This window comes from Mesoplodon mirus (genome assembly GCF_964341445.2).
Source record: "Mesoplodon mirus genome assembly, chromosome: 2".
NCBI lineage: Eukaryota > Metazoa > Chordata > Mammalia > Artiodactyla > Ziphiidae > Mesoplodon > Mesoplodon mirus.
The window spans coordinates 121,585,047-121,612,509 of record NC_138977.1 but is presented as its reverse complement, the minus strand read 5'-3'; the positions used below and the strand labels follow the sequence as shown (position 1 = coordinate 121,612,509).

Here is a 27,463-nt window from a genome sequence, read left to right as displayed (position 1 = left end):
TTCTAGTCTTCCCATTTAATTTCGTGATACATCTTGGTGTCCTTGCCAGAAAATTATGTTTTAAAGTACACTTACAAAATTCTTGCATCATTTACATCTTTGAATGAGTCCTTTATCTGGAATGGTTCAATAAATGGTCTGAGTTAATTAAATGACACCGTCCTTATGCCCCTTAGAGATTTTACAATGGGGTCTTTAAAGAAAACTGAAGTAGGATCTCACCAAAAAACTCTAGAGAGAAAAATGTATGCTGTCTCTGGCGAGCAACTGGCAAGTTGGATATATAAAAAGTATTGTGGACTTCCCTGGTGGCACAGTGGTTGAGAGTCCGCCTGCCAACGCAGGGGACACGGGTTCGTGCCCCGGTCCGGGAAGATCCCACATGCCACGGAGCGGCTGGGCCTCTGAGCCATGGCTGCTGAGCCTGCGTGTTTAGAGCCTGTGCTCCGCAACTGGAGAAGCCACAACAGTGAGAGGCCTGCGTACCGCAAAAAAAAAAAAAAAAAAAAAGTATTGTATGCTATCAATAATCCACGTGAATGCCAAGAGGAATGATTTGAAGCAAGCTGGACAGAATACAAGAGACAGGAGAGCAGCTCCCCGGGGAGTCCGGGCTACATAACTGGCTGCCACCTTGCAGAAAGCTGAGCTGTGTCCCCAGAACAGCCCACACCCCCGCCTGTCCTCAGTTTAAAAGAGATGCCAACGCTTTTTGTTTTTTGAAACTAAATACATTTTAATAGAAAACAAAATACAAAATAACTCTTTTCAGAAAACAGAAATATTTAATCCTTTTTCCACAAATTAGAAGTTGCTTTATCCTCAGAGCGTAGTTTTCGACGTGTGTGTTCGTACTTAAGATTTGTTTCACAGACTGTTCATTAAACTGCTATTGCAAAGCAGGAGGTGGGAGGCACGATCTCAGGGGGAAAAGACGCTGGAAAAGCCACACCTCGGAATCATTTGGAAATTCAACATTTTCTAATTCTATCTTTTGACTTCTCACTTCCAATTATTTTCATTTCTTTACTACAATCTGTCCTTTCAGGAGAGAGAATTGTTAATAGCAGTGCAGCCACAAAAAGAATCTATCCCACCATCACTGCAAGAGCCCAAGACTTTCTCAATCAAATCCACCCACCCACTTCTAGAAACAGGTCAGCTGGAGTGATCAGTCTGTCCCCCAGAAATCTTCCCTTTCTCCCAATACACTGTGCGACCACATTCTCTGAATTCCCTGAACCTCAAAATTCCAAGTATCACAGCCAGTGCCAGGAGTAAAACCTGAAAGATGAGAGCAGAGAAGGCCCCCTCTGCCAGTGCTAGGTTTCCTCTTCTCATTAATAATAATAATTATAATAACAATAATAAAAAAATCCTGGTTCTCTGTAATCACGAAAAAGGAAAGACATTTGCCCGGATGACCCCGCCCCCTTTCCTAGTTCCCGCCCCCGAATTCTACCCAGATAACCCTGCAGCACTGCTCCTGGGGAGGGCGCCCAGCAAACCTCCTCTGGCCACGTGCAGCCCCGGCGAGGTGAGGGCATCTTGGCTCCAGAGACAGGAAGGGGCCGGCAGGAGGACACAGTGGGATCTCCGTGATTCTTGATCTCACGTTCGTTCCCCGTCACTGCCCTTCCTCCCCCTGTCCTTCCACACGTGGGGGCTCAGCGAAGGGTGGCGGGCTTGGGATGTCTGCGGGATGAGGGGGCGCGAGGGGGGATGCGTGGGGACGCGGGGAGTCCTTCACAGTCAGTGATTCCATCCGTCTGTCCTAAGACTTGCCGTCTGGAGCCCTTCACACGCCCCAGTCCGTTACATCAAAGATAAAAATCAATGTTCCTGATTTTCTTGTGTGATTCCGGTCACCAGCAGGAGGTTGCAGGCCATGAACTGCACGCTCAGCACGTTGCTCATCTGGCCGGTGTAGACGCCCACGAGCTCGCTGGACGAGCCGTCGGCGGGTGCGCTGCAGTGCGCGCTCCTGATGTCCCAGATGCGCACCGAGTTGTCCATGGACGCCGACGCGATCAGGCTGCTGTCCGGGCTGAAGGTGAGGCTGGTGATGTTGTCCGTGTGGCCCCGAAGCTCTTTGTAGAGGGTCCCGGACGCCAAGTCCCACAGCTTCAGCCGCTGGTCCTCGCCCGCCGACGCCAAGTACTTACCGTTAGGGGAAAAGGCCAGAGACAGCACGGGGCCGCGGTGGCCCGTGAAGAGCCTCACCGAGTTCCCCTGATGGGTGCTCCACAGCCGGACCGTCTTGTCGGTCGAGCCCGTGGCTAAGTAGTTTGAATTGGGGTGGAACTTGACACAGTCCACGTCTGCCAGGTGCCCGGCGTAGATGCGTAGCGGGTGCGTCCGATCAAACGACCATAGCCTGGCCGTGCGGTCGTGGGACCCACTGGCGAAGTACAGGCTATGCGGGCTGATGTCCAGGTCCCACACGGGGTAGGCGTGGCCCTGGTACAGCACGGTGTTGGTGAAGCTGCCGAGGTCCCAGTACCTGATGGACATGTCCTCAGAGCAGGAGAGCAGCCCTGAGCTGTCCGCAAGGAACCTGGTGCTGTACACTGGCCCGCAGTGTCCCCGCAGGACCTTCATCTCCGTGCCTGTGTTATCGTCCTCGTCATCCTGTGGGGATGCACGCATGCATGCACACACACACACACACACACACACACACACACAAGAAAAGAGTGTTTAGTGGTCTGTCATGGAAAACAAACATCTAAAAACAGACCTGCTTGGGAAACAGCATATACTCAGTAAATGACCCTGCTCTTTAGGGTGACTCCAGGAGAAGAACTCTTAATTGCATAACTGAATAAAGTCTCCTACAACTTACAAATTGCCTTCCTTAAATTCACCTCGCGGCTAAGACTACAGCAAGGCTATTAGTGCAGAGCGATGACTGTGGACCTTACTCTTAGGTTGAGGAGAACCGATTTCAAGAGCCGATCACTCGAAAAGATGTACTTTTGAACGTATGTCCTTAGATGCTTTTATTCTACTGGCACGTCTTCGCCCGTCAGTCTCAGCTGCTTTATAGGCCATGCTGCTCCCTGTCTCTAGTCCATTTAGAAAAATCCCCACGTGCCTGTTACTACCACGCCTGGGGCCAGTGATGGAGGCAGGCGTGGTTTCACTTCGAGATTTTTATACAGAACCGCTGTGGGAGTTCAGCCAAAAATAAAACCTGGACATACCACAGAAATAACAGTAGGCCAGGAAGGTGCAGCCATCAGTAAATTATGCTCACACCCTGTGACCAGGCATGAATGGCTGGTGTCCAAAAGGAAAGAAGAGTTTTGAAACCGTGACTTTCTGGAGGGTCTCAAATATTTTCCCAAAGTAACAAACGAGGCGTGGAGTCAGAATTGCTCTAAATAAAGCCAAGTGACTCGTGTGAGTCTTGGAAATGAATCCTTACGTGTGGCGACAGAAAAGACTCGTGCTGTGGGGGGAGAGCCCCTCTCCTCATCCTCTGCCCCACAAGCACACTCTCTCCGTTCAAACCCACTCTCCGTTCATTCTCTCGCGGACAAGCTCCTTAAAACTGCAGCCGTCCTCACCCTGGAATTCATAAAGTCAAGTGACCTCACTGGAGGAGCAGGGGGTAGGATGAAGCTTCTTGAACCAGCTGGCCTCGTGAGCCTTTGGACAGAAAAAGGGCATCCTTTTAATCTGAAAACTATTAAATTCAAAATGGAATGAATGCCTCCAGTGTTTATGTATTGGAGAAAAGTTAAGAGGAAATAAACACTGATGTCCATGAAGATTCAAAATGGCTCTTCCAGATACTCAACATTAAAAGCACTTAAGCGTTTGAGAGCTTGAGGTTCCACTGAGCGTTACCAAGCATATTAGTAATTTTCCTTTCCGAAGAGATTACAACAACACTTTAAAGTTTCTGCTCTGCACCGGAGAGTTTGTGTCAGAGCTGTGGGGGCAAGAAACGAGCCTGGGTGAGTTACACAGAAGGCCTCTGAAAGCTAGCGGCCCACCCGGGCACACAGTATTGTCTCCGAGGCTTAAGAGGTCTTCTTTTGGAGCAGGCAGTCATGGAAGTGGGTCTCCCCTCTGTGTGCTTACGGGCAGAGAGGAGGACATACCGGAGTCAAGCTGGACTCCCCAGGGGCCCAACCATTGTCCTGAGCCTGTGGAAAAGTGCCTGGTTGATTCTACAAACCAAGAAATGGGGAAGCCAAAACAGGCCTGCTGGCCATCCCTATCAGCTCCCTGCCAGGACCACAGCTTAAAATAGTCCGGCCACATTTTTTTCTGTGGCTCAACCCATCCCCATGAGGACCTCAGCACAGTCGAGCTGAAACCCTGAACAGGCAGTGGGTCACACGTGCCTGGCCTCACGGAACCTTCCATGCTAACAGAACAGCACCCCAAATGCCCTGCCACTGTCCAAACCCTCAAATTCCACCCCAGATGCATCCCAAATAGGAATTTCTAATTTGTAAAGTACTTTCATGTAATAATAAGCTATATTATGTACATGATGAGACATGCTTAAACTAGAAATTTTCAAAGAATAAGAAAAATAACATCTTCAAATACTATAGTCTGCTGACCCTGCTTTAGGCCACGGAGTCCCTCCATCTGCTTCTGGACTAGGACGTTCCAAGTGGCCCAGCTCACAGTGCGGTCATTCCTAGATCAGGGTACTTTGGGGTCTGAAAGTCAGCCCTGGGCTGTTCTCCAATTAGCTACTGATGGAGCCGAAAGAAATTAAATATGGCTGGGCTTGGGAGTGGGTGAGACTTGGAAGCAAGTGAGACACTGCTATCTGTGTGAGAGATGACAACAGCCTGACCTAGGAGAGAAAAGGTGGCTGCTGGCTAGTGTGAACGGACGTGTGCTCTACGTGTAAATACACAACAGATTTCCAAGGCTTAGGACAAAAAGGGAGAATATAACAGACTTCATTAATATTTAAAAAACACTTCTTATGTGTAGAGATGACAATATTCTGGCCATATTGCATTGAAAATACATTACTAAAATTAATCTTGACTACTTCTTTTTACTTTTGTAATGTGACTACTAGGACGACTTAAGTTACATATATGGCTCACATTATATTCCTATTGGCCAGATCTAAATGACAGTTTTATACACAAGTTACAGAACTGAGTATTACTGACAACACTGACTTCATTTTTCAAACCTAAAGATGACCAGATTGGGAACAGAATGACCAGACGTTAAATGAACTGAACACAGGTGCTGCACTGCCAGGCTGAGGGTGGAGAGGCTGGTGGTGATGAGGGTGGTCCTGTCCTGTCCTGTCCACATAACTGGAAAGAAGGGCAAGCCCTCCACTGGGGACCTGTGGTTTTGCCATGCTGTGCAATATTAAAAACACACAGCTGCCAATCGACAAGCTACCTCCATCTGGTGTGCAGCGAAGTTGGGGAGGGAGGGCAGGCCCACTCCCCATTCCAAGGCTGCTGGTACCGGGTGACGGGAGCAGCACTGTGGGTCCAGTGAACACATTACCGAGGCTAATCTAGCTTCTCTTCACGTGGAGACAACAGAAGCCGGAGGGCAGGGCTGTAAATCCAGTTGTATTTGGGATAATTTTATGCTTACACATGAGCTTTTGGTTACTGTTTTTGATTTTTTAAAAAATTGAGATATAATTCACGTTACAAAATTCAGCGGTAGCCACAGTAGAATCTTAGATTTTTAAATTTTAGGCTAATGTTCTTTCCATTTTTGCAACTATCTTTCTACCTTTGCTATCTTCCTTTATATTATTTTTTAATGCCTAGAACAATCCCCAAACTCAGTATCATCAAAGCTAATAAGGTCGGTAGGAATAATTTTTTTAAGTAAAAAACTGAGAGTAAATGAGGGCAGTATCCCTCACTGTACGTGAAGAACCCCCAAGAAGCTGGAGCTGTCTCCAAGGAAGATAAACTTGTGCATTGAAAACTATTCTGGAGGGCACTACAGAATTCTAGAAATCTAAGTTTGTGCATCGGCATTTAGACGCTTTACTCATCCTAACAAACTCCTCTAATTATATTGTCTTAACTGCAAGAAGCAAAGACTCAAAGGCCATACTAACTGGAAGGTGACTAAGAAAACAGGAACAGGTAGAAAAGGGGCTTAATTTGTACACCCAATATTCTTGATACCCTCATCAGTAACTGGAAATTAACTCGAGTGATTTTTTTTTTACTCATTAACTTTTCAACCTGGTGCAAAGGTTTTCCATCCAAAGTAACTTGAGGCCGAGCTCCTGAATTTCAGTGGTGATAACGACAGCACTATCCTACCCACAACTTCCGTGGCGCCACGCTCAGGGAAGGTGAACTCTGTGAAGTTCAATTTCTACCTCCCTTTGCCCACGCTTTTTTTGAGGCAATGACTCTCGGTGACCTGAAACTCACGCCACTGGGCCTGTGCTTTTCAACTACCACCTGCAAACAGAGCGAACCAGCTCATCACACCAACTGCTGGACGAAACGGGGGCACCCTGGGTGAAGCCAGAGGACTTGTACTGCCCTCGAAAGGCTGAGAGCAGCCAGGGTGGGCGAGGGTGGAGAGAAACCAGTGTCCTCGTTTACTGCTGATGGCATTGGGAGACGGCAATATCACACTTTAAAACGCAGAGGACCCAGTGATCCTATATCTAATTGCTTATTGTCTCCGCCAAGGCTGGGCATTAGCAGGGAGTCACTGGCTACAGGTTACGAGGCATGAGTCTGGCGTTAGCTATATGATGCGGGAAATAAGGAAGTGCGTTTGCCATAAGATCTATCATGTTTGGTAGGAATATTCCAAGCTGATAAGTAAGGCAGACGCAGGGAAGAAAGACCGACATTCCTACCTCCTTCTCCAAGATATCACAAGCCAAGTGGATGCGGGACACGTCTACTTGATGCGGTTCGGATTTTAACTTCTTGGAACGCAGACTCCACAGTTTTATACAGGAGTTGTCAAAGCCAGCGGCGAGCAGCTTGCTGTCCGGGGAGACCTCCGCCGTGTTCAGCAGCTGCTCCGTGTTGTAGAAGGCGTAGAAGCAGATGGTGGTGAGAGAGGGGGGGCCGTCCTTGACACGCTTGATGCTCTCCTGCAGGACCTCCAGCGCGGCCTCGTTCTGCAGGATGGGCGCGGGCACGTCGGCAGGCTCCAGGCCGCCGCCCTCGCCCCGGGAGGGGCCGCCGCTGGCATAGAGCTGGTAGTCCGTCCTCTTGGCGGGCTGCACATCCAGGTGGATGTGCCAGGTGAGGACTCTGCACAGCGCGGTGTTATTGTCACTCTGGAGGTAGCGGAGAAGGTAGTTGTAGCTGTCTTCCTGCAGGCGGACCACGTACTTGTTGTCCAGGAAGGCCCGCAGCCGGAAGTTAGACAGGATGTCCTGGATGGTCTGGGTGGTCTGCAGCTGCTCGATGACGTCCTTCTGGCTGGCATTCTGCAGAAACATTCCATGGAAGCGGCTGTAAAAGCTTTCCACTGTGCTCTTGGGACTGTTCTGGACCAGGTTGAGGTGGAGGTAGACAAAGAGGGGGTACAGGAGAGGCATCACTTCATGGCTATGCTGGGATTCAGAATCTGCAATGAAAGAGAAGCAGGGCCTTTACAGTCGGCAGAGTCTCCTGGGGAGCCCACCGTCACATGGCCTCTTCTGGCCAGAACCCTACTTTCTGAGGCTATGGATTGAAGTATAAGCCCAACACAGAATTCTGGACACTCAAAGTCCAAGCCCGGACTGAGGAAAGAAGAGCATGGACCCTGAAGGCCAGCAAACACGGCCCGAAGTCAGCCGTAAACCCGGAATTCGACGCCCAAAGGTTAAGCGATGTGCCTGTTCTCACATGCATTCAGTAGCTCGTACCAGGTCTTCAAGGGTTAGTGTTTTCCCCAGCACATTAGTGTTGCTCCAACTGGGACCTGAGACCTTGGAGAGACCTTAGATGCATTCTCGGGAGACTGAGTTCTTCACAGAAACTTTAACTTGATAATTTAAAAAACAATGAACACAGGTAAATTCAGAATTATCTGGATGGCCTTTAGCAAGTAAGTACTATCATACAGTTTTAGTGCTCTATTTTGTTCTGATTCCTCTTGGCCCCATCACCTGCAGTAACATCAAGTTCTTATTTTAGTGGGTTCATTAACATGTCTAGCCCCCTGGCTGGCATGTCTCAATGCCAACATGACATCGTTCATCTGTAATTGTCCCACATCTGTCAGTGTACTCATTTTGATTTTGTTGGTTAAAAAGTACAACTTCTCTTTTGCAGTGACAATTTACAAGTGGAACACTTTCATGTCCTTAAGACTAAATCATTTACTAATCTGAGACTTTAACACCATGAAAGTACATGACAAAGAATGTTCAAAAAAGTGTACAGCTTTGTCACAGGCTAATGAGAAAAGCACAGAAGTGTGTGTGACACCTAAGTGAGGGAGGGCAGAGAGAGCTGTGACGGAGCGAAGGTTCCACATCCATCTGGATGGAGGCGAGTGGCCAGCGAGCAGGGCCATCGCAGGCACCAGCACCTCAGGGAAGCTGGGTGACACCAGCCCTAGGCCCGTTAGAGTAGCGAGTTATGACTGGCAAAATCCATCTGTTACTTTCACTTGCTGTTAATTTGAAGTTTATTTTTGTGGTTTTGCTTGTACTTTATATATAAATGAGTTTAGCTTTTATACAAAATAAAGCATAAAGGTTTCAAGTGTAATGTCTGTACGTACCTAATTAATATAAAAATGCTTTAAGTCAGCTCTTAGCACTTGCGCTAGCATTTTCTTTCTTTTTTCTTTCTTTCCTGAAAAGGAATCCACACCTGGCTCAAGATTCAGAAACACTGCATTAGGGAATCTTATCTCCCTAATTGGAAGGGAGATGATCCCTGCACGCTGTCTCTGCTTGATGCTCTATTTCACTCATCACAGGTGAATTAATTGCATAGTAGGTGCATTTGAGGATCAACATGTCCCCACTCAAATGCATTCTTAGAAGATGAACTTCAATTGCACTGATCCCGCTGAACTGAAGTCAGGGCTCCTGCCTCTGTACCAACAGGCACAGGGAGCTGTGGTGCTGGCTGTGGTGAGTGACCCTGAATGCTGAGGGGAAACTGGACTATGCTCCACAGGGAGCTGAGGAGAGTGTGTCTGGGACACAGGAGGTCCCTTAGGGCATCTCTTAGTATTACCGTCCCTGAGGTTAAGGTGAGTGGAAATATGCAACAATCCAATCCAGGCAGGACTAGTAGTAGCCCAGGCCCTTCAGAAACGAAGGTCTGCATCATCCCACCAGGTAAAGAACCAGGAACAGCTGAAGTGCTAACTGAAGGCAAAGGGAATACAGAATAGGCAGCAGAGGAAGGTGAAGACCAGCTATGACCACGTGACCAGTGACAGACCCCCCCCCCCCAGGACTGGACCCGTCATGAGTATTCCTCCTTATTTTGTTATGAACATGTTTGTGTGTGTGTATATCTATACATAAGCAAATATCTTTGTTTTCTTTCCTTTCTTATCCCCTTACCATGGAACATAAGTTATACTGACTTTGTATCATAGTATTTATTCTTTTTTTTTTTTGGCCGTGCCATGTAGCATGTGGGATTTTAGTTCCCTGACCAGTGATCAAACCCCGGCCCGCTGCAGTGGAAACGTGGAATCCTAACCACTGGACCACCAGGGAATTCCCTATATCATAGTGTTTAAGTATTGTTAATTTTACGTCACAGTATTTAAATTATGGGATCTCAAGGAGAAGAGTAAACATCACCTGTGGACTTTGCTTCCTCTTCTGAGGAAGGCATTAGGGCATTCTTGGTTGTACTTGGGATAGCTGTACCATGTTAAGTAGAATTATGACCTTGTTAAGCACCTTTATTTGCAGGTTAATTATGGTTTAAGGAGATGGGTAAGGGTGCCATCACAAGTCCATAGGCGGTGGACTTGTGATGGTTAATTTTATGTGTCAACTTGGCTGGGCCACAGTGCCCAGAAACTTGTTCACACATTATTCTAGATATTTCTGTGAAGGCATTTTTTTAGATGAGATGAACATTTAAATCAGTAGACTAAGTACACTGGATTACCCTCCACATGTGGGTGGGCCTCATCTAATCAGTTGAAGGCCTTAGGAGAACAAAGACTGACCTCCCTGGGGGGGAGAAGGAACCGGCCAGCAGGTGGCCTGTGGACATGAACTGCAGCTCTCCTGGGTCCCAGCCTGCGGGTTTGCCCCACAGATTTTGAACTCGTCAGTCTCCACAATCACGTGAGCCAATTCCTTAAGATAAATCTCTCTATACATATACATTTTGTTGGTTGTTTCTCTGGAGAACCCTAATACAGATTTCAATATTTCTTTAAATACTGTAATTCTTTAGAAGACCTCTGGAATATTTCTTTCCCAAAATACTAATTAAAACAAACAAAAAGATTCAACCCTTACCAACTAGACGTCCAATATATTCTATTGGGACGAAGGGCTGTTTTCAACTCCTTACAATCTTAGTTTCAGGCTTATTTTCGAAAATGAGAGGCATTTTAATTTACTGAGTCCAGGATTAAAAAAAACTAGCCATCTAGAAATAGGGATGTAGTACTTTAAAACTTACTGAAATTCACTGCTGTTTCAGCCCATAGTTTCAAAGCTGCTTAATTGTTCTTTCTTGCCTGAAGAGAACAGTATATTAGGTATAAAAGTTCCAATCAACATATTCTATATGTGAAACAAGGTGAGACTAACATTAAGTCTTAACTCAATTTTAATCTTGTTCCCTTGAAATCGTAACATACACCTTGTATTTTACTGAAAGGACACTAAGTTAAATGAACACCGAGCTTGTTGGTCCTCATTCCCTGGCCCTTCTCTGCACGCCGTCCTCAGCTCTGAAACAGCACCAGCTGGCCTGCGCCTTCATGTCCCCGCCTGGGGGCTCCTCTTCTTCCCTTGTTCCTTGAAGGCTCACCTCACTCTGAGGAGCTACCCCTGCATGTGTGCCTCCCACGAGCCAGGCACTTACATCCACATTGTGTCTAGGAGTCACAGCTGTCCCCAGATTCAGGTCCAGAGTGACTGACCCCATAGGCTATGTTCTTCCCACTACATGTTCTGTAGGAAAGGCCCTGGAGCAACAGGCGAGCTCATGGCAGCTCTCAGCCCCACAGCTTCTGGAGGAGAAATACTGGAGGCAGCTACAGCCTTAGAACCTCTTACCTTTCTCTGTTATCTCCTTCAAGAGTTACCATCTCCTAGACTTTACTTTGTACCTCCCCAGGGCTGATGCTGAGTTCTGTATCACAGTCTGTATCTTCTGTGTTACATAGCAGGATGCTATCATCATAACAACGTAAAAAATAAAACCTGACTTATTTCTGTTCAGTATACCCCGCCCCCGCCAAAGAGCCTGAGGCATCCTTAGATCTTCTCCCTTCTTTACTCCTTAGCCCTGGAGATCCTACCTTGACAATGTAACTGTGAACTGAAGACCCCGCTTTTGGCATCCACAGCCCTGTCTCACTCCTCAGGGACCACAGTGGACTCAGGCTGGCCTCCCATCACCCCACCCACAAACACTCTCGTCCACTGCTTCCACACCCACATTCACGCCCGGGCTTGTCTCCATCACACAGGATGAGGGTCACACTTCTACCCGTGGTCAGATCTTGCCTCCATTTTGTCTGTCTTTATCTCCAATCTGAAAGCCCATTTTCTTTTTCTTTTTTCTCTTTAAAAAAAAATTTTTTTTTATTGGAGTATAGTTGACTTACCATGCTGTGTTAGTTTCTGCTGTACAGCAAAGTGGGTCAGCTACACACATACATCTATCCACTCTTTTTTAGATTCTTTTCTCATATAGGTCATTACAGAGTATTGAGTAGAGTTCCCTGTGCTGTACAGTAGGTCCTTATTAGTTATCTATTTTGCATATAGTAGTGTGTATATGTCAATCCCAATCTCCCAATTTATCCCTCCCCGAAAGCCCATTTTCAACAAAGCCGGCTCCTTCGCTGTTCCTGAAAAAATAATCACCGTCTCTGCCCCTTTGCTCATGCCTTTGCACGTAGGCCGGATCCTCCTACTCTGGCACAGATGCCCGACATGCAAGTGCTAACGTCGACCCTACCCTCCTCAGGAAGGCTGCCTCTGACCACCCCACGCCAGCCCCTCCCTTCACTCCAAATTCAGCTCCCACGAACACCCAGCGACTGGCTCCGTCTTGGCCTATGAAAACACTCCCCCAGTCACATCTCATGCAAAACTGTGACTTTTAGCCCTCTTACGTTAGGGTTAACTTTCAGTTCAGATTGATGACTACATGTTATATTTCATCTTGGTGCTCAGGAAATAACTATTCATTTGATTTGGTTGACTGCTCTTCAGAGCCCTGAAGGTGGAGAAAAATGTTCCAGGAAAAGCAGTCTGTGAGGAAAAACACATATACTCACCCCCTCAAAATAACCTGTGACCAAGGATTAAAGAATTAAATTACAGGGCTTCCCTGGTGGCGCAGTGGTTGACAGTCTGCCTGCCGATGCAGGGGACACGGGTTCATGCCCCGGTCCGGGAAGATCCCACATGCCGTGGAGCGGCTGGGTCCGTGAGCCATGGCCGCTGAGCCTGTGCGTCCGGAGCCTGTGCTCCGCAACAGCAGAGGCCACAACAGTGAGAGGCCCGCGTACCGCAAAAATAAAAAAAAAATTTTTAAAAAGAATTAAATTACAGACAAGGTAACAGACAGCCTTCTCAGTTTTGAAACAAGACGAGAAATTGCGTAGGAAAAGGCTGATGGAGACTATTACAGTGACAGATTTGGAGCTTCCGTGTTGCCTGGCTCCCTCATCAGAGGGCGGGCCCCCACCAATACACTCTCCTGCAATACCTAGCCCAGGACAGTCAGAGCCTCACATAAGTACAGGCTAAATGAATAAAAGAGAAGGGCTGAAAGACGCCAGGCACTTCTTTCTAAACCAGCTTCCTCACCACTAGGTTGATGAGAGAAGTCTCTCAGGGAGAAATCATAACCGTATTTAAAAAACCGAGTAAAATAACTTCCTAAAAACTGATTTTAAAAAATTTAAAAATTGCTCAAAGCCTCAAAAACCAATGCCAATAATGAAAAATAACTTGATTATCTCCAAGTTCTTGCTTACCTCTGAATGAAATCCTTCTTATAAATCCAATTTTTCTTTTTTATCTTTAGTGGACATGGAAAGCAGCTGATCACTGTTCTGAGACATTTAACATTTATATGATATGAGGATCTTAATGGAGTTTCTTTCTTTCCACTTTAAACATAATAGACCCTGTTTATTAGACCCTTAGTCTTCGCAATTTTTTCATCTTTGTAACAATTTAACAGAATGAATCCCATCACTCAACAACTGTGAGACTGATAAGATGACCCTCTTTAGGGTTTTATTTTGTAATCTTTATTTCCTGTAACATTTTGGTCATTTTGCCAGACTACAGAATATAGGAAATGTGGATTCTTTCCTTTAAAATACTAACCATTATAAGGGTGAAGTAAAATTAGGACAACTCTCAGTGTGCAAAATTAGGTATATTATTTTGGTTTATATATTGATCACTTACTATGCCTCTTTACCATTAAAAATTATTAACCTGAGGGTTGTTCAAATAAGGGAAAAAAAATAAAACAACTTCAAAGTATTTTAACTATAATTTTCTACTAACCAATACATGCTAATAACTCTTCATCCTTTGAGGACAGAGAAAGTTTTGTATTTCTTGTACCTCAAGGTGTTTTGTATAAAGTACTCAACAAAAGACTTCGATTAATAACCAGAATCAACATGGTCTCGCTTATTGTAACCATCTTTTCAACATTAAAATTATAATCAGTCATCTTAGGACTAGATGAAATCACTTGGTTTTGCCTTTGAAGAGCCTTCTTCACTTTACATATGAGGAACTAAAGGCCCCAGAAAGGCTACATGACTACAATTTTTAGAGTGATTAATTTAAAAAGTCATACAATGAATTAGGAAAACTCATTAGAACTCACATCTACTGATTCAGTGTGTCTGTGGTTCTCACAGCACCCACAAACTGGACCAAATTACAACTTCTAATTTTTTGGTGTTGCTGATTCGTGAGGATTACTGTCTTGCATTTTTGGAAACAAGGGGAAAAAAGCATTTTGAGATGTACTGTATCACTGGTAGTGATATCAACGTCCATTTCACACCTGCTGCATTTAAGGAGGTTTCCCTACACGGCTGACTGAGCTTCTACTTATTCAACACAAGCCACAGTCACTGTGCTGAAGGCAACGGACAAAACAGTGAGTAACGCACCCAGAGCACTGCCCTTGCACACTTTAATCTCCTGATTTGACTCTCTTGGGAGTTCCAATAGACCGTAAGTATGAATGCAAGGCCTGCTTTCAACCACCTTTGAAACCCTGGTACCTAACACCAGAGCTGGAACACAGATGGTTCTGAGGGAAATTCGCAGTGCCCTTTTTTAACAAGAGAAGGGGGTTGTGCGGAGTACTTACCGGTGAGGAAATTCCGCAGCCGTCCGAACTGCACTTCATATTGCTGGGGCTCTGCCTGGCAAGGGGCCGCAGACACTATGTTGGCACAACCAGATTCTGATTGGACTAAGGAGGAAAAGATACATAAGATGGGACGGCAAAGACAATCGCCAGCCCGAAACGTGGCAGGTTGGATGGAAGGAGGCGCAGCAGTAGCATCTGACATCTCAGCCCGTTTTCAAAGTACGTTGGGGCTTCTGGTTAAATATGACCGACATGCCTACCCCACCAACTCCTGACACCCAGTGACGTGACAGCAGAGAAACGAAAGGTATAAAGCACAGGGTACACGAGCTGGATGAGAGAGGAGAGGCACACAGGCTCACGAGAGACCTCTGGACGCATCTGACCCCAGGACCTGACACTGTACCATCGTGTGCCTTGGGATGGGTCCATCTTCAACCCCCGTGCTGGGCATTCAGTGGGCCATTTCAATCTGGAAATTCACGTCTTGCAGTTCTGAGAAATTTTCTTGAATCATTTTTTTGCTTTCTCTCCTGTGTTCTCTTTCTGGGACGCCGACAATTTCGTGGTAGGTCTCCGGAACTGATCCTTTAATGTCTCCCAGATTCCATTTTTTGTCTTTCTGCTCTACTTTCTGGGAGGCTGCCTCAACTTTCAACCCTCCGAATGATTTTTCAGCTTCACTGTCATGTATTTATCTGAATGTTTTCTTCTCTTAAAATAGCAGTCTCTTCTTGTTTCAAGGCTATCAATGATGGTATTTTTAAAGTTTTTCTTCTCTCTGCTGTTTGTTTCCTTCAAGTTGCTTCTCACTGTTTCCTTCCATTTTTCATATGAAGCAGATCAGTTCCTTCCAGGATCTGACAGTCCCTAGTTATATGAAAGTGAGGCACCACAGAGCTGATGAGAACTCTGGGCATGCGCTTATCACCCAAGAGGACCTGGATGGGCAATTTCCCGCTGGCGATGTCTTTAGGTCCATTCTTGTTAGGGCAGATTCACCAGGGGCGAGGCTTTTAATCACCTTCCTGGACAGCAGGTGCCTGGATGGCAGTGTTCTTGGCAGCGAGAGGAGGAAGGAGGCTGGAGTCTCAATACTCAGGATGTAAACATGCGCTTCATCGCCATTCTGTGAGTTCACGCTTTCTAACAAGAAAAGCAAAATTCTCCTAGCCTTTCTGCTGGGGGTGGGGTGGGGGACCTCACAACTGGGGAGAGGCGGCAGGGGACTGACAAGCCATCTTCAACAACAATCCGGACGAACACCGACGCGCGTGGGACGCACGTGAGAAGGAGGAAGCAGGAATGTAATTAATGCAGCAGGGCCAAGGAGACACAATGGAGAGCATCGAGAGGCAAGGAGACAGATGGGAAGAGAGTCAGCGCCCCTCCGGGAACTCGGACACACGCTGGAAGGCTGCACACGCACGAACAGGCTCTCCTGCTGCCCCGCCGTGAGGGAACCAGTCTCGAGTCCTACAGTCACAAGCCCTCACAGGCATCCTCCCCTTGCCATTCCGATGACGACCCTTTAGCTCAGGCTGTCCTCACCTCTCACTGGATCACACTGCGGCCTTCTGACTAGCTCCCCTAGTGCCAATCCGGGCCTTCCCCCGTCAACACAGCTACCACGGCCATCCTGCTAAGACCCGTATCTGATAACCTGGACACCCTCCCCCAGCTTTGCCCCCCGATAAGCTCCTAACGGTTCTTTGGAAACTCAGCTCATGCCTTCTACGATTTACTGACCCCTGACTATATGCTGGGAACCATGAGACCTTCTGGGAAGCCCTTCTGACCTGCCGGCCGACCTGAGAGCACCATCTTCTTTGTTTGTATGGAGGCTGAGCACCCCTCACAGGACTCACTATGTCACGCCCGCCCACGTGTGCTGACCTGCCTGCCTCACCTCCTGACTGTAACAGAGCTCCTCGGGAGCCAGAATCAAGTCTTAGCTCTCTCGAGAACTTCTCAGCACCTGGCCACCAGCAGACCTCACGACCATCTGCTGAATGCAGATATAAGTATTCAGATCACTCAATCAACAGAAAAACCTAGGACAAAATCTTACAGTAATCACATTTTAGAAGCTTCTCGCTTTTCCTGGTGGTTTTTCAGGAACACTGACTCTCCTAATACGCCATCGTATCGAAAAGAAGACAACTGAGAACACAAATTTAATAGTGCTTGCCCTACTGTCTATCAGCAACAGCACAGGTTCCAATGAACACAGGGCAGCGGGAGCTTATCAAAGGCTGTGACGGCGAGTTTAGAAGGAATTCCTCTGGTCCTGTACACTGGCCGTCCTACTAGAAACATTAAGGCTTTCATGAATCAATTCCAAGTTCATCGCCTGGCCCTGTCCTTGTCGGGGAACCCAGCAGAGTCTGAAGGCGAGGGAGAATGAGTGGGTCTGACACTGAAGGGAAGGAGGCTTCCCCTGAGGAGCCGGGCTGAGCTGGAGAAGGCACTGCAACCTTAAGCTCCCCACACCCGGCCATTTAAAGACGCTCATAACCACCCTGACAGCACGGCAAGAAAAATTTCTCCAAAGTTTTTCTAAAAAAGAATCCAAATCCAATTTCAAAACTAACAGCAAAAGCAAAAAGAAATGTTAAAAGTCTCAGGAACACGTATATGATGCCAACATTTCCACCCACGGATCCCAAAGGACACATCCACCTGGAGAACATGCCTTCCACGGTGAGGCCCAGGCAACAGGGGAGGGGACACGTGCAAGAGGGGGACAGAGAGCCTGGCCCTAGCTCACGGAAGGAGAAAGTCGCACACGACATCAGGTTCAGCTCACAGCCCCCGGGATCCTGCGGGAGGACGTGCTGGGCAGGGGGTTTTCAGAGAGGCACTTGGGCTGGATGCCTCCGGGACGGGGGTGGGTGGTACCTGCGAGGCTGGTGGCCATCTCCTCGGTGCTCTGCGACAGCCGCAGGCCTTGCTTCAGTGGGCCGTCTGCGTCCCCGTACTGCCGGCGTTTGAGGTAGCAGGACACGGCCATCTGAATCTGCTCGGTGCGCACCCGTTTCATGACCTGAGGGGGAACCACAGGGGCAGCCAGACGTCACGCGCGGGTAGAGGCCATGCGGCCAGCCTCCTGGCTGACTTGAGAGCCTTAAGACCAAGCTCACCTTCTCTTCCACTTTATGTACTGTCCCAATGAAAACACGGCCAACTTCAATGATGGAAAACGGGAATAGCCTAGATAATAAAGCCCCATGGGACTTCCCTGGCAGTCCAGTGTTAACACTCTGTGCTTCCACGGTAGGGGACATGGGGTTGATCCCTGGTTGGGGAACTAAGATCTCACATGCCTACGTGTTGCAAGGTGCGGCCCAAAAAAAAAAAAAGGCTCCACAGACCCCCGGCAAACTCCATCTAGGACCATGATTTCAATCTGCCCCGAGGAATTCCAGGGCCCCATGTTCCTGGCCGCCCCTCGCTCAGGGAGAGGGGTCAGGGAGCAGGGAGCCAGCCAGAAAGCAGGCAGGAGGCAGCACGAAAGCAGAGCTCTGAGACATTCAGAAACCAGGTAACGAGGTGTTAGAAAGTGAGAAGTTAATAATGGGGAAAGGGAGAGCTATGCTTTTTCTTAGCAGTCAGGAAAAGGCTGCTGGCGCTGAGTCAAGGATTTGAGCAGTGTGTTTTCATGTCAATCATACTGTTTACCTCTTTCACGCTTTATTTGTAATGCCAGGTACAGAAAAGCATCAGAATTGTAAGAGGGTAGGTATATGTGTTAGAAAATGTCTCATGAATTCTTATATGGAAGGAAATGCACTCAACAGGGGTAAATAACTTCTGATAACTCAAGCTAAGTTGGGGGTTCCCCCTCCAAAAGGACTATTTACCCTGACTGCTAAATTTATTATCAAGAATGACAGGAACCCCTGATACTGCCAAGGGCCTCAAACACTCCTTTGCCTGGAGTAAAGAATACTGCAGTCCAGATGACCAGTGACAGCTGAATGAATTTTCTAGGTTCACTTCTGTGATGTAAAAAATATTTTCTTCTTCAGGATCAAAATATCGTGTCCATTTTGGAATGCATGCAACATTATCCATACACATGTGATGGTCCCCACCAGGGTAACTTTCTCTAAATCAAGGACTTCTAATTTTTTTGTGTGTAGAAGATGTGTTTTTGATAATTTATTTGGATGTGTTTAAATTTTCAGTTTCAATTACATGCACTGGCCTTCTCCTTTGTGATTTCCTCCATTCGTTTTTAAGATTTAAAATTCCCCCCATTCCAAAAACCTGTTATTTATTTTTTCTTTAAATACTAAAAAAAAGTTTATCTGTATCTAATTTTTATCCATTGCAATTTCTTTCAGTGTACAATATGTGGTGAATAACCAACTATTTTACCCAGATACTGCAGCAAACAAGTTGTTCCAAAATCATCTGCAAATAAATAATCCTTCCAAACTGATTCATAGTAACTCTTTTAAAACACAATCTGAAGATCGACTTTTCAATTGCCTAAAAGTCACACAACAGAGCAAACAGTGAAGGCTGGAGACATGTACACACAAAAACACATATATTTATATACAAATATAAAATGTTAAGATATCATAAATATATTATTTTAAACCAGGTGTAAAGAATGATTATATTATCTATGCATTTCATTTCTGGATTACCAAAGACAGTATCAAATATTTGTTAGAAAGGAGGGGCACTGGGTCTGAAATGACTGAGATTCAGTGATACAATGAAACAGTAATAAATTTCCTCATACTGAACCACCTTTCACTATGGAATTTGCCTCACTTGGTTATGGTATGTTAGTCTTTCACTGTATGACAACTCAGATTTTTTTTTTTTTTTTAATTTTTGGCTACGTTGGGTCTTCATTGCTACGCGCGGGCTTTCTCTAGTTGCAGCAAGTGGGGGCTACTCTTCGTTGAGGCAGGCGGGCTTTTCATTGTGGTGGCTTCTCTTGTTGCGGAGCACGGGCTCTAGGCGCGCGGGCTTCAGTAGTTGTGGCTCGTGGGCTCTAGAGCGCAGGCTCAGTAGTTGTGGTGCACAGGCTTAGTTGCTCCGCAGCATGTGGGATCTTCCCGGACCAGGACTCGAACCCATGTCCCCTGCACTGGCAGGTGGATTCTTAGCCACTGCACCACCAGAGAAGTCCCCAGATTATTTTTTAATTAAGATTTTTTTTTCTATTGCTCATACAAGAATTCTGAGACTTTGAGAGTGGGGATCACTGCTCTAAGTATTCATCTGTCCATTGATGAAGACAGATAATTGTTTCTTTGTGGTTACTAATAAGCATTCTTGTACCAGTTTGACTATTTCAGTGATTCTCTATGGTTTTCTAACCTGGTTACACATAAGAATCTCCTGCGAGTGTGTGTATAAATAATTTCAGCCTTGGAGATTCTGATTCAATGTTATATTTAGAGAAAAAAAATTTAAGTGCACACAGAGACTGTGAGATTACTACCCTTTGCCAGTTTGGACCCAAGTCAGAAGCAGGCAATCCACCAGGCTCCCACCCCCGGCCCCGCCACCACACGACCCTACGCCGCTTGCTAAAGATGCTTTCAATCTAACTTCAAGAGTTCTTAGTCTCCAAACTCTTCCAAAGCAGCCTGATGCCTTGTATTTTGGCTGGGACTAAAACTTTTCCAGACTTCCTACTGCCCATCTCTTGTTGCCATGGGAGTGCATGCTTGTATCAATGTGTGTCCCTTAGTGTTTCAGATAAGATGGGAGTAAGAGATCATCTCTCTAACAGGAAAAAAAAAATGTGCATAGGAAAAGACATGGGAAAACTGACACAGCAGACCCTGCAGTGACAAGTGTCCCCCCACCACTTTAATTTTCATCAAGTTAAATGTATATATGCATGTCTGAAGAGGAGGGGAAAAGAGAGAGCGAACAGAAAGCAGTGAGAATGAACAATAGTAAAAAACTGGCCATATTGGGGATTACTAGAAACTAGCTGGTAAATACTGATTCTAATGAATTTGCCCAAATTAGCTGTCTGGAACAGCAGTTTCTGGCTCCAAACCACCATGTAAGACAAGGACCTTCCCTGAGGGTGGGCTGTGAGCCAACTGCAGGGCCAAGAGTCTGAGGGGGAGGAACGCGGGCATTAGTCTCTTTTACAGCCACACTCAACTGAAATACCAGAGACATTATCCAACTGACTGCCCTGATTCCAGGGCACACATATTTCAAGTGAAATAAATAATAAATGAAAAGAGTTCTGCAGAGAAATCAGTCCCCCTCCCTTGACTGATTTCCACAGTACTAATACCCATAAATGGACACATGAATGGGAAAAAAACCCCACAAACCTCCTTAAAAACAGACCTGTCTTTTGAGAGACTCAGACATGAGACTAACACTGCAATTCCAAGTTACCTGTTTATCTTTTCCCGTAATTATAAAATCTTTTAAATTTAAATTGAGCTTCAATCTAATTACATCTTTGTTAAAAATTTCAGGTTTTCCCTTAATTTTCAATTGACAGAAAATATTTTAACTTTAAAGTTAAAAATAGATGATCACATACCTTTCTTTTCATGTCACATTATTAGTATTTCTGGAAATTAACATGAGGATTCCGACACAATATGTGTCTATTTCTCATACATTAATAGTTGCCTACTGTTTAATACTTTACCAAAGTTGCTACAGAAAATCAGGACATGATCACTTTCCTGCCTTAAAGTAAAAACTGTGCAGGAAGAACCACTCTCTTAATACTCTTCGCTGCAGCCTAACCCCACCCACTTATGTTCAAATGTGTATGGTTGGTGGAGGGGTGCTCGGAGAGACACCCCCAGCCCAGCACTTCATGGGCTAAGCGCTACCCAATTCCATGAGCTGCCAATAGAGTACTGTATGAACAGTGTGTCTCCCCCTGCCCCTCAGATATAAGGTGTCAGCTTTGAGGATGAATGAGTGCAAAACAAATCCAGGCACACTCACCACCACTATCCTCAAATCAGTTCCCCAACTGAGTATACGGACAGTAGTTAGGTGTTTCTGTTGTTGTTGTTTTTTAAAGTAAGTGTATTTTTTCCAATTATAAATTTATGCTTAAAAACAGATAAAAATTATTTTGTATTTTTTCTTAACTGAGAGGTCATGTAAAGTGCCTACTAGGTGCTCATATATCAGTTCTCTTCTCTTTCCTTGCAGTATTCTAAGGGCTTATAAAATCCATCAAAAGGTCATTCTAAGTAGCACCTACAAACCTAATAAGCTTTTGCATTAATCACTGTGATAAAATGCTTGTGAAAATAAAAATCGTAGCTGAAAAATAAATGAACTCGGTTTCAGTCATACATGATATAATTTTTAAGTTAGGTTGGCCTTTCATATTCAGGCTTTGCTCAGACACAGACGTAACATGAATACACTTGAACTAAAACCTGTGCTCTTTCCCGTGGTGTCCTAAGAAATAAACGGCACACGAACAAGGCTCACAGCTGGGGGCTCAGGATGCAATGTAGAATCTGGGGGTTTAATTTGGGTAGGAGGGTTGGGGGTGGAGCAGAAATCATACAGCCAGGCAGACAGATGCCCCTAGAACTTGACTAACATCAGCTGGGACCTCCATAAAGTCCCAGAAGTCTTTTCTTGTCAACTACTTCCTTTCCCTGTAGCTTCCTACCTGCAGCCACCCCCAAATCTGCTCCAGTCTCCTTACTCAGCCAGGCGACCCTGTTTCCTATGTCAGCGGGCTATTTACTAAGACTTGAGATTCCTCAACTCTTGTCAAATCTAAGTCACTTTTCCCCACTCTCTTACATGGCTTCTAGGCTGCTGAACACGCCACCTCCCCTGCAGGCGGGTGTCTGGCTCCCCTCTGCCATCCTTCACATTCCCTGCTGACACAAGACTCGTGCTGTCTCTAGTCAGACCTTCCTGAGCTCAAGTCTAAAAGACTTCTCCTCCTGGACGCTGCAAACATCTGAAATTCGATGTGCTCAAATTCTCTTCCTTCCATACTTCTTCCTTTTCCTAGTTTTCCCAGCCAGCTTAATGGTGTCACCATCCACCAACAGAGAAAAAAACCACAACCAAAACCAACCAATCAAATGAAAACTAGTCATCTTAAGACGCTTTTCTCTATCTCCCTCCCCCTCACTTCTAAATGGCCATCAACTCTTTATTCTAAACAGGACTCTCTTGGAGCCATTGTGCTACCATATCCTCACTGCTGCGATCTGAAAGCACAAATCACTCCTCACTTGGACTATTCCAACGTCCTTCTACTACTCTAGGCCAACCTCAAACACCCTTTTGAATGCAGCCAGACAAAAAGACTGACTATGCTACTCCCATGCTTAAAATCGTCCTCTGCACCCCATGCAGACTGCCTACTCCTGCCATCACTGTTCTTTAGTTCCCCCCCAGATGGAGAGTTCCCTAGAACAGGGCTTTTATCTTTGAAATTCACATTAAAAGTAAAGAGAGTGTCATCTAGCTTCTGCTTGGAATTCTTGACGGTTTACTTTAGGCACAAGATTTCTCTGGATTTTTATGAACCAAGAAAGCCACAAATATTTGATGCTTACTTCAAAACTATTTTAGGGCTCAGAAAAATTATTTCTATACAAAACCTTGTTAACATGGAAGGTATGGCACAATTTATAGAACGGCTACCTACATTTACTGTGTCTTACGTCATAAAGAACACCTTTCACGTGTGCTCCATTTACAACCGCTGTAGACAGAAGAAACAGGATGTTTTGCTCTCAGAATAAGGGGGATATGGTTTCCTATGTTTATCATTCTCCCTGAAATGGAATTCAAATGCAGCAAGTGAGGTTTTGGAGATGCTTTAATGACACTGAATCCTTTGTGTGTGTGTGTGTCTCACAGAGCAGCCGAATCACTTTTTATTCTAGAGTAGTACTGCCCATAGGACTTCCTGCAATGACGGAAATGTTCTAGGTCTGCACTGTTCAGTGTGGTAGCCACCAGCCACAAAGGGCTATCTAGCAATTAAAATGTGGCTAACGCAGCTGAAGAACTGAATTTTTTTTTTTTTTTTTTTTTTTTTTTGCGTTACGCGGGCCTCTCACTGTTGTGGCCTCTCCCCCTGCAGAGCACAGGCTCCGGACGCACAGGCTCAGCGGCCATGGCTCACGGGCCCAGCCGCTCCGCGGCATGTGGGATCTTCCCGGACCGGGGCACGAACCCGTGTCCCCTGCATCGGCAGGCGGACTCTCAACCACTGCGCCACCAGGGAAGCCCCGAAGAACTGAATTTTTAATTTTCATCAAGTTAAATGTAAGCAACCACACATGGCCCGTGCTTTCTATATCGGACAACACAATTCCAGAGCATGGCATTACTCTGTGAAGCTAAAGCAGCAGCGCCTTGACTTAAAAATGGCAATGCACAAAGTCTTGCAAAACACTTCTGATTCCTAAATTGCCAAATCTCCAAAAATTAGTATTTTGTTAGTAAAAATGGAGCTACCTTTTTATTACTATCAAACACTGTAAGGTTACTAAGATACATATACATTTACATGCATCATACCAGAAAGATATCTTATTTGACTGCTAAACAAAGATTTATGAATGGAAGTTTTCTATAGTGTTTTCTAAAACTTGCCAGTACACAACATTCTTGAAACCTTCTTAAAGTTAAAAAATGAGACGGGAAAAAGGAATCTGTTTCAGTTGACAAACAGAGCAGCAGTTACTTTCTGTAAAGCGTTCACATAAAAGGCAAGCTCGAACCTAAGACAACTTTACCCCTGCAATGAGAAAACTAAAAGAAAAATTTGTGGTTAACTTAAACTAGAAAAAAAACCTTTAGGACTGTAGATCAATTAGTCAAATGTCTGCTTATAATCTTTCATTTATTAACTTCCATGTATTTTAAAATATAGAAGGCAACACGTTAATTCATGAAACAATTTTACGCCAACTATTCACTTACATCTTCAACAGCAGCGTCTCTGTAGTCACTTAAGCCACTCTGAATCATCAAGTTCCATTTTCCAGAAGACACCACCTTCGCACCTACCAAATCATCTATGATACAGCACTTGATGCTCTCGCTGGAAATCTCAACGCAAGCCATCAATCCCCATTCAGGTGGGCAGAACTTTTTAAATTTATCACTTACTGTTGACACATTGGTCGTATAAATATCCCAAACTAGCAATGACTGAGATTGTTTCAGTCCAACATGTATTTCCCAAAGGGCACCTTGTTGTTGGAAAGGGTAATTACAGTGCCTGTAATAGGAGAGACTTAAACATGTGGTACCGCCCTCTTTTCAGAGGGATACACTGGGGGGGAATCCTGCCTTGTAGTCAGGCATACACAGTACATCCTTGAAGATGCTTTTTAAGAGAGAAGGTTGCCTGGAATGACCTGGTTTCTTCATGCCTTCTCCAAGTGCTCTTTAGGCTGGCCAGATTTGGATTAAAATGCCTGCCTCTGCTAAGCAGTCATTTTCCTTTTGGAGTCACAGGCAGACACAAAGCTGCCAGGACAAGTGGCTGGGCCTTCCCTACTTTTAATCCCACACCACTACAGGCACAATCTTTCCAAACAGCTAATCTGATGCCATCTGTGCTCAGCTTAAAAACTTTCTCCTTCCTTCACCAGTGTGGAGGATAAAAAAAAATCCAGTCTCCACTGTGTCACCTTGAGGGTACTCTTATCTGCCTTTGTTTACAAAACAGGTGGGTTACCACAAGCCCTTCTCGCCTTAGGGGCTTTGGTCAAGGCTCCTCCATTAACTGTAGAAACACCCCAAATGGCACTCCTAGCTGGTTTAGCTAACTCCCACTCATGCTTCACAGCCTAGCTTGGCCACTTCTTCCTCCCCAAAGCTTCCTTGAGCCTGATTCCTTCCACCCACCAAACCCAGGAACAAACCTCTATCACAGGAATCACCATACTATTTGTTTCCTACACCATCACTACTAATAACTGGCACTTACTGAGTGTACATCACAGGTAAGATACTATTTTAAGTGCTTTACGTAGACTATCTCGTTTATGCCTCCTGAGAACCCTATAAGCTAGGGAGCATTCTTCAGATAAGAAAGCTGAGGCTCAGAGAAGTCAGACAGGTGCCCAAGGGTCCACAGTGCCAGGAGGGGAGCTTGGCTGTATGGTCTGAACTCTTACCCTTTACAGTGTCTTGCTGCTCAAAGGCTTCTCTTGGGAAACACAACAGTGAAAGCTTACCAAATCCTTGCTGAGAGAGTGATCACAACAGTTACTACCTGAGAAGCTGGCTGTCTGTCACATGGAGAGGCTAGAAACGGTTTCTAGCACTGTCCACTGGGTAATGCTGGTTTAACAGAGCGCCCCTGGGGCTCCCTTCCAGCTAAAACGAATCATCAAATAAACAAAACAAACAAACAACAACCCTTTCTCCAGAGATATCCTTCATAGGTACTATGAAGGACATCTGTTTGCGGAAGTAAAACCAAAAAACCAGTGACTGAATAGTTAAGAGGGGCCTTTACCTAGTTCCACAGTGATAGAACCAAACAAACTTCACACATTCAGAGGGAGAAGCAACAAAACTATTCCAAAACACACGAATCTGCTTTACTGTTGATGACAGAAAACAAACAAAAAAATGGTCAAGGCAAGCCCATTTTTTGGTTTGCCAATTTAACACTGATTTTTAAGGCAGGAATGATTTGTAATTGACAAAAATCAAAATTACATTTAACGCAAAAAATTTAGGCCTACGAGGAACCTAGAAAGTATTCTCTGCCAAAAAAAGAAATTGTAATAGCTGATAACTAGTATTTACAGAACACTTCCCATTTGTCAGGCATTTTCACATTCATTAATCCTTTTGTGGGTATCCTTTAAAAGGTCCAGTTTGTCAGTCATTACCGCATTTTACAGAAGAGGAAACGAAGGCTCCGAGAGGTTAAAGATAATTACATGGTTTCGACTTGAGGCCGATGTAGTCACCAAGCCCCCTCCGCTGCATGAAGCTTCTCCGAGTGTAAAGCTACGGCCCCAAACTCCTCTTCCTACTCCCACCCTCAAGCAGAGCTGGGACCCAGACCGGGGCGGCCACCGTGTCCGCCCGACCCCGCAGCGCTAGGTCACCTAAGAGTAGACGGCCCCCGCCCGCGCGCCCCTCCCAGCGCAGCACCGATTCCTGCCAGCCGGGTCTCCCTTCCTAGACCTCCACCTGCAAGGTCAGAGATCAGCGCTTCCAGCCTGCCGCCGCGGGGCACGGGCCCAGGGCGCTCTCACCGCTGTCGGGAGGGCAGCACTTCCGCTGAGCCTCCGAGGACACCCGGTCCCTCACCCTCGGCTCCCCGCCCACGTCGCGCCCGGGCGCTCAGGGCCTCGGGGCTCCGCGGCGCGCACCCCGTACGCGGCTGTCAGGGGCGCGGCCGCCTCGCGGGCGCCCTTGCAGGTGGGCATCGTCGCGCTCGCCCGCGTCCTCCCCGCCACCAGGTGCCAAGTTTCATCCCGACTTCGGCCCACAGACACTTCCCTCTCCCGTAAATGAAGGAGAGGCCGGGCCCGCGCTCCGGGCCTCCAGGCGGTGCCGCCCGCTCGCCCCGCCCCCACCGCCCAGGCCGCGCTGCCGCCCGCGCTGCCGCCCGCGCCCTCGGCCCGCCGCCCGCACTCACTGAACATCCCAGGCGGCTCCCGCTCCCCCCGCCGCCGCCGGGGTCGCCCCGCGTCCGCCTCCGTCGTCTCCGCGGCAGGCTCGCGCTCCGCGGCCGGCTCAGCCGGGCCCCCGCGCCCAGTGCCCCGCCGCCCCCGCGGCGGCTCTGGGCTGCAGCCCCATGACTGATTGACGCGGAGCCGCCGCGGGCTGGGCCGGGCCGCTCGGGCCTCGACGCGCGACCGTCTCCGCCAATGGGCGCGGCGCCTCGGCGCTCGGCTGGCGATGCCTGGCGTGCGAGCCGCCCCGCCCCACGTTCCTTCCGCCCGGTCCAGCAC

General features: G+C 46.6%; 1 protein-coding gene across 6 annotated transcripts; it reads right to left on the bottom strand.

Moving 5' to 3' along the window:
- Positions 1–765: 765 nt before the first annotated feature.
- Positions 766–27,340, bottom strand: TAF5L (TATA-box binding protein associated factor 5 like). 6 transcript variants are annotated; one of them, XM_082611250.1, is made up of 5 exons: positions 27,148–27,340; positions 17,421–17,565; positions 14,517–14,621; positions 6,851–7,575; positions 766–2,631 (listed from the first exon to the last, which is right to left on the bottom strand). In XM_082611250.1, exons 2-5 carry the CDS (start codon positions 17,560–17,562, stop codon positions 1,834–1,836), a joined length of 1,770 nt encoding a protein of 589 aa, XP_082467376.1. In that variant the 5' UTR covers positions 17,563–17,565; positions 27,148–27,340; the 3' UTR covers positions 766–1,833. The 6 variants fall into 6 exon arrangements, with proteins under 6 accessions (XP_082467376.1, XP_082467378.1, XP_082467377.1 ...); XM_082611252.1 differs by lacking the exon at positions 27,148–27,340 and adding an exon at positions 26,697–26,715; XM_082611251.1 differs by lacking the exon at positions 27,148–27,340 and adding an exon at positions 24,459–24,683.
- Between the last annotated feature and the right edge of the window lie 123 nt (positions 27,341–27,463).

What these genes read in the sequence shown, in the direction of transcription:
- TAF5L (XM_082611251.1), bottom strand. Translation starts at nt 24,602, where the DNA reads ATGGCTTGCGTTGAGATTTCCAGCGAGAGCATCAAGTGCTGTATCATA. An exon ending in GAGACGCTGCTGTTGAAGAT is followed by an intron (nt 17,566 to 24,458) that starts GTAAGTGAATAG and finishes GTTCCCCCTCAG; the next exon opens with GTCATGAAACGGGTGCGCAC. An exon ending in GCTGCGGAATTTCCTCACCG is followed by an intron (nt 7,576 to 14,516) that starts GTAAGTACTCCG and finishes CTTTCATTGCAG; the next exon opens with ATTCTGAATCCCAGCATAGC.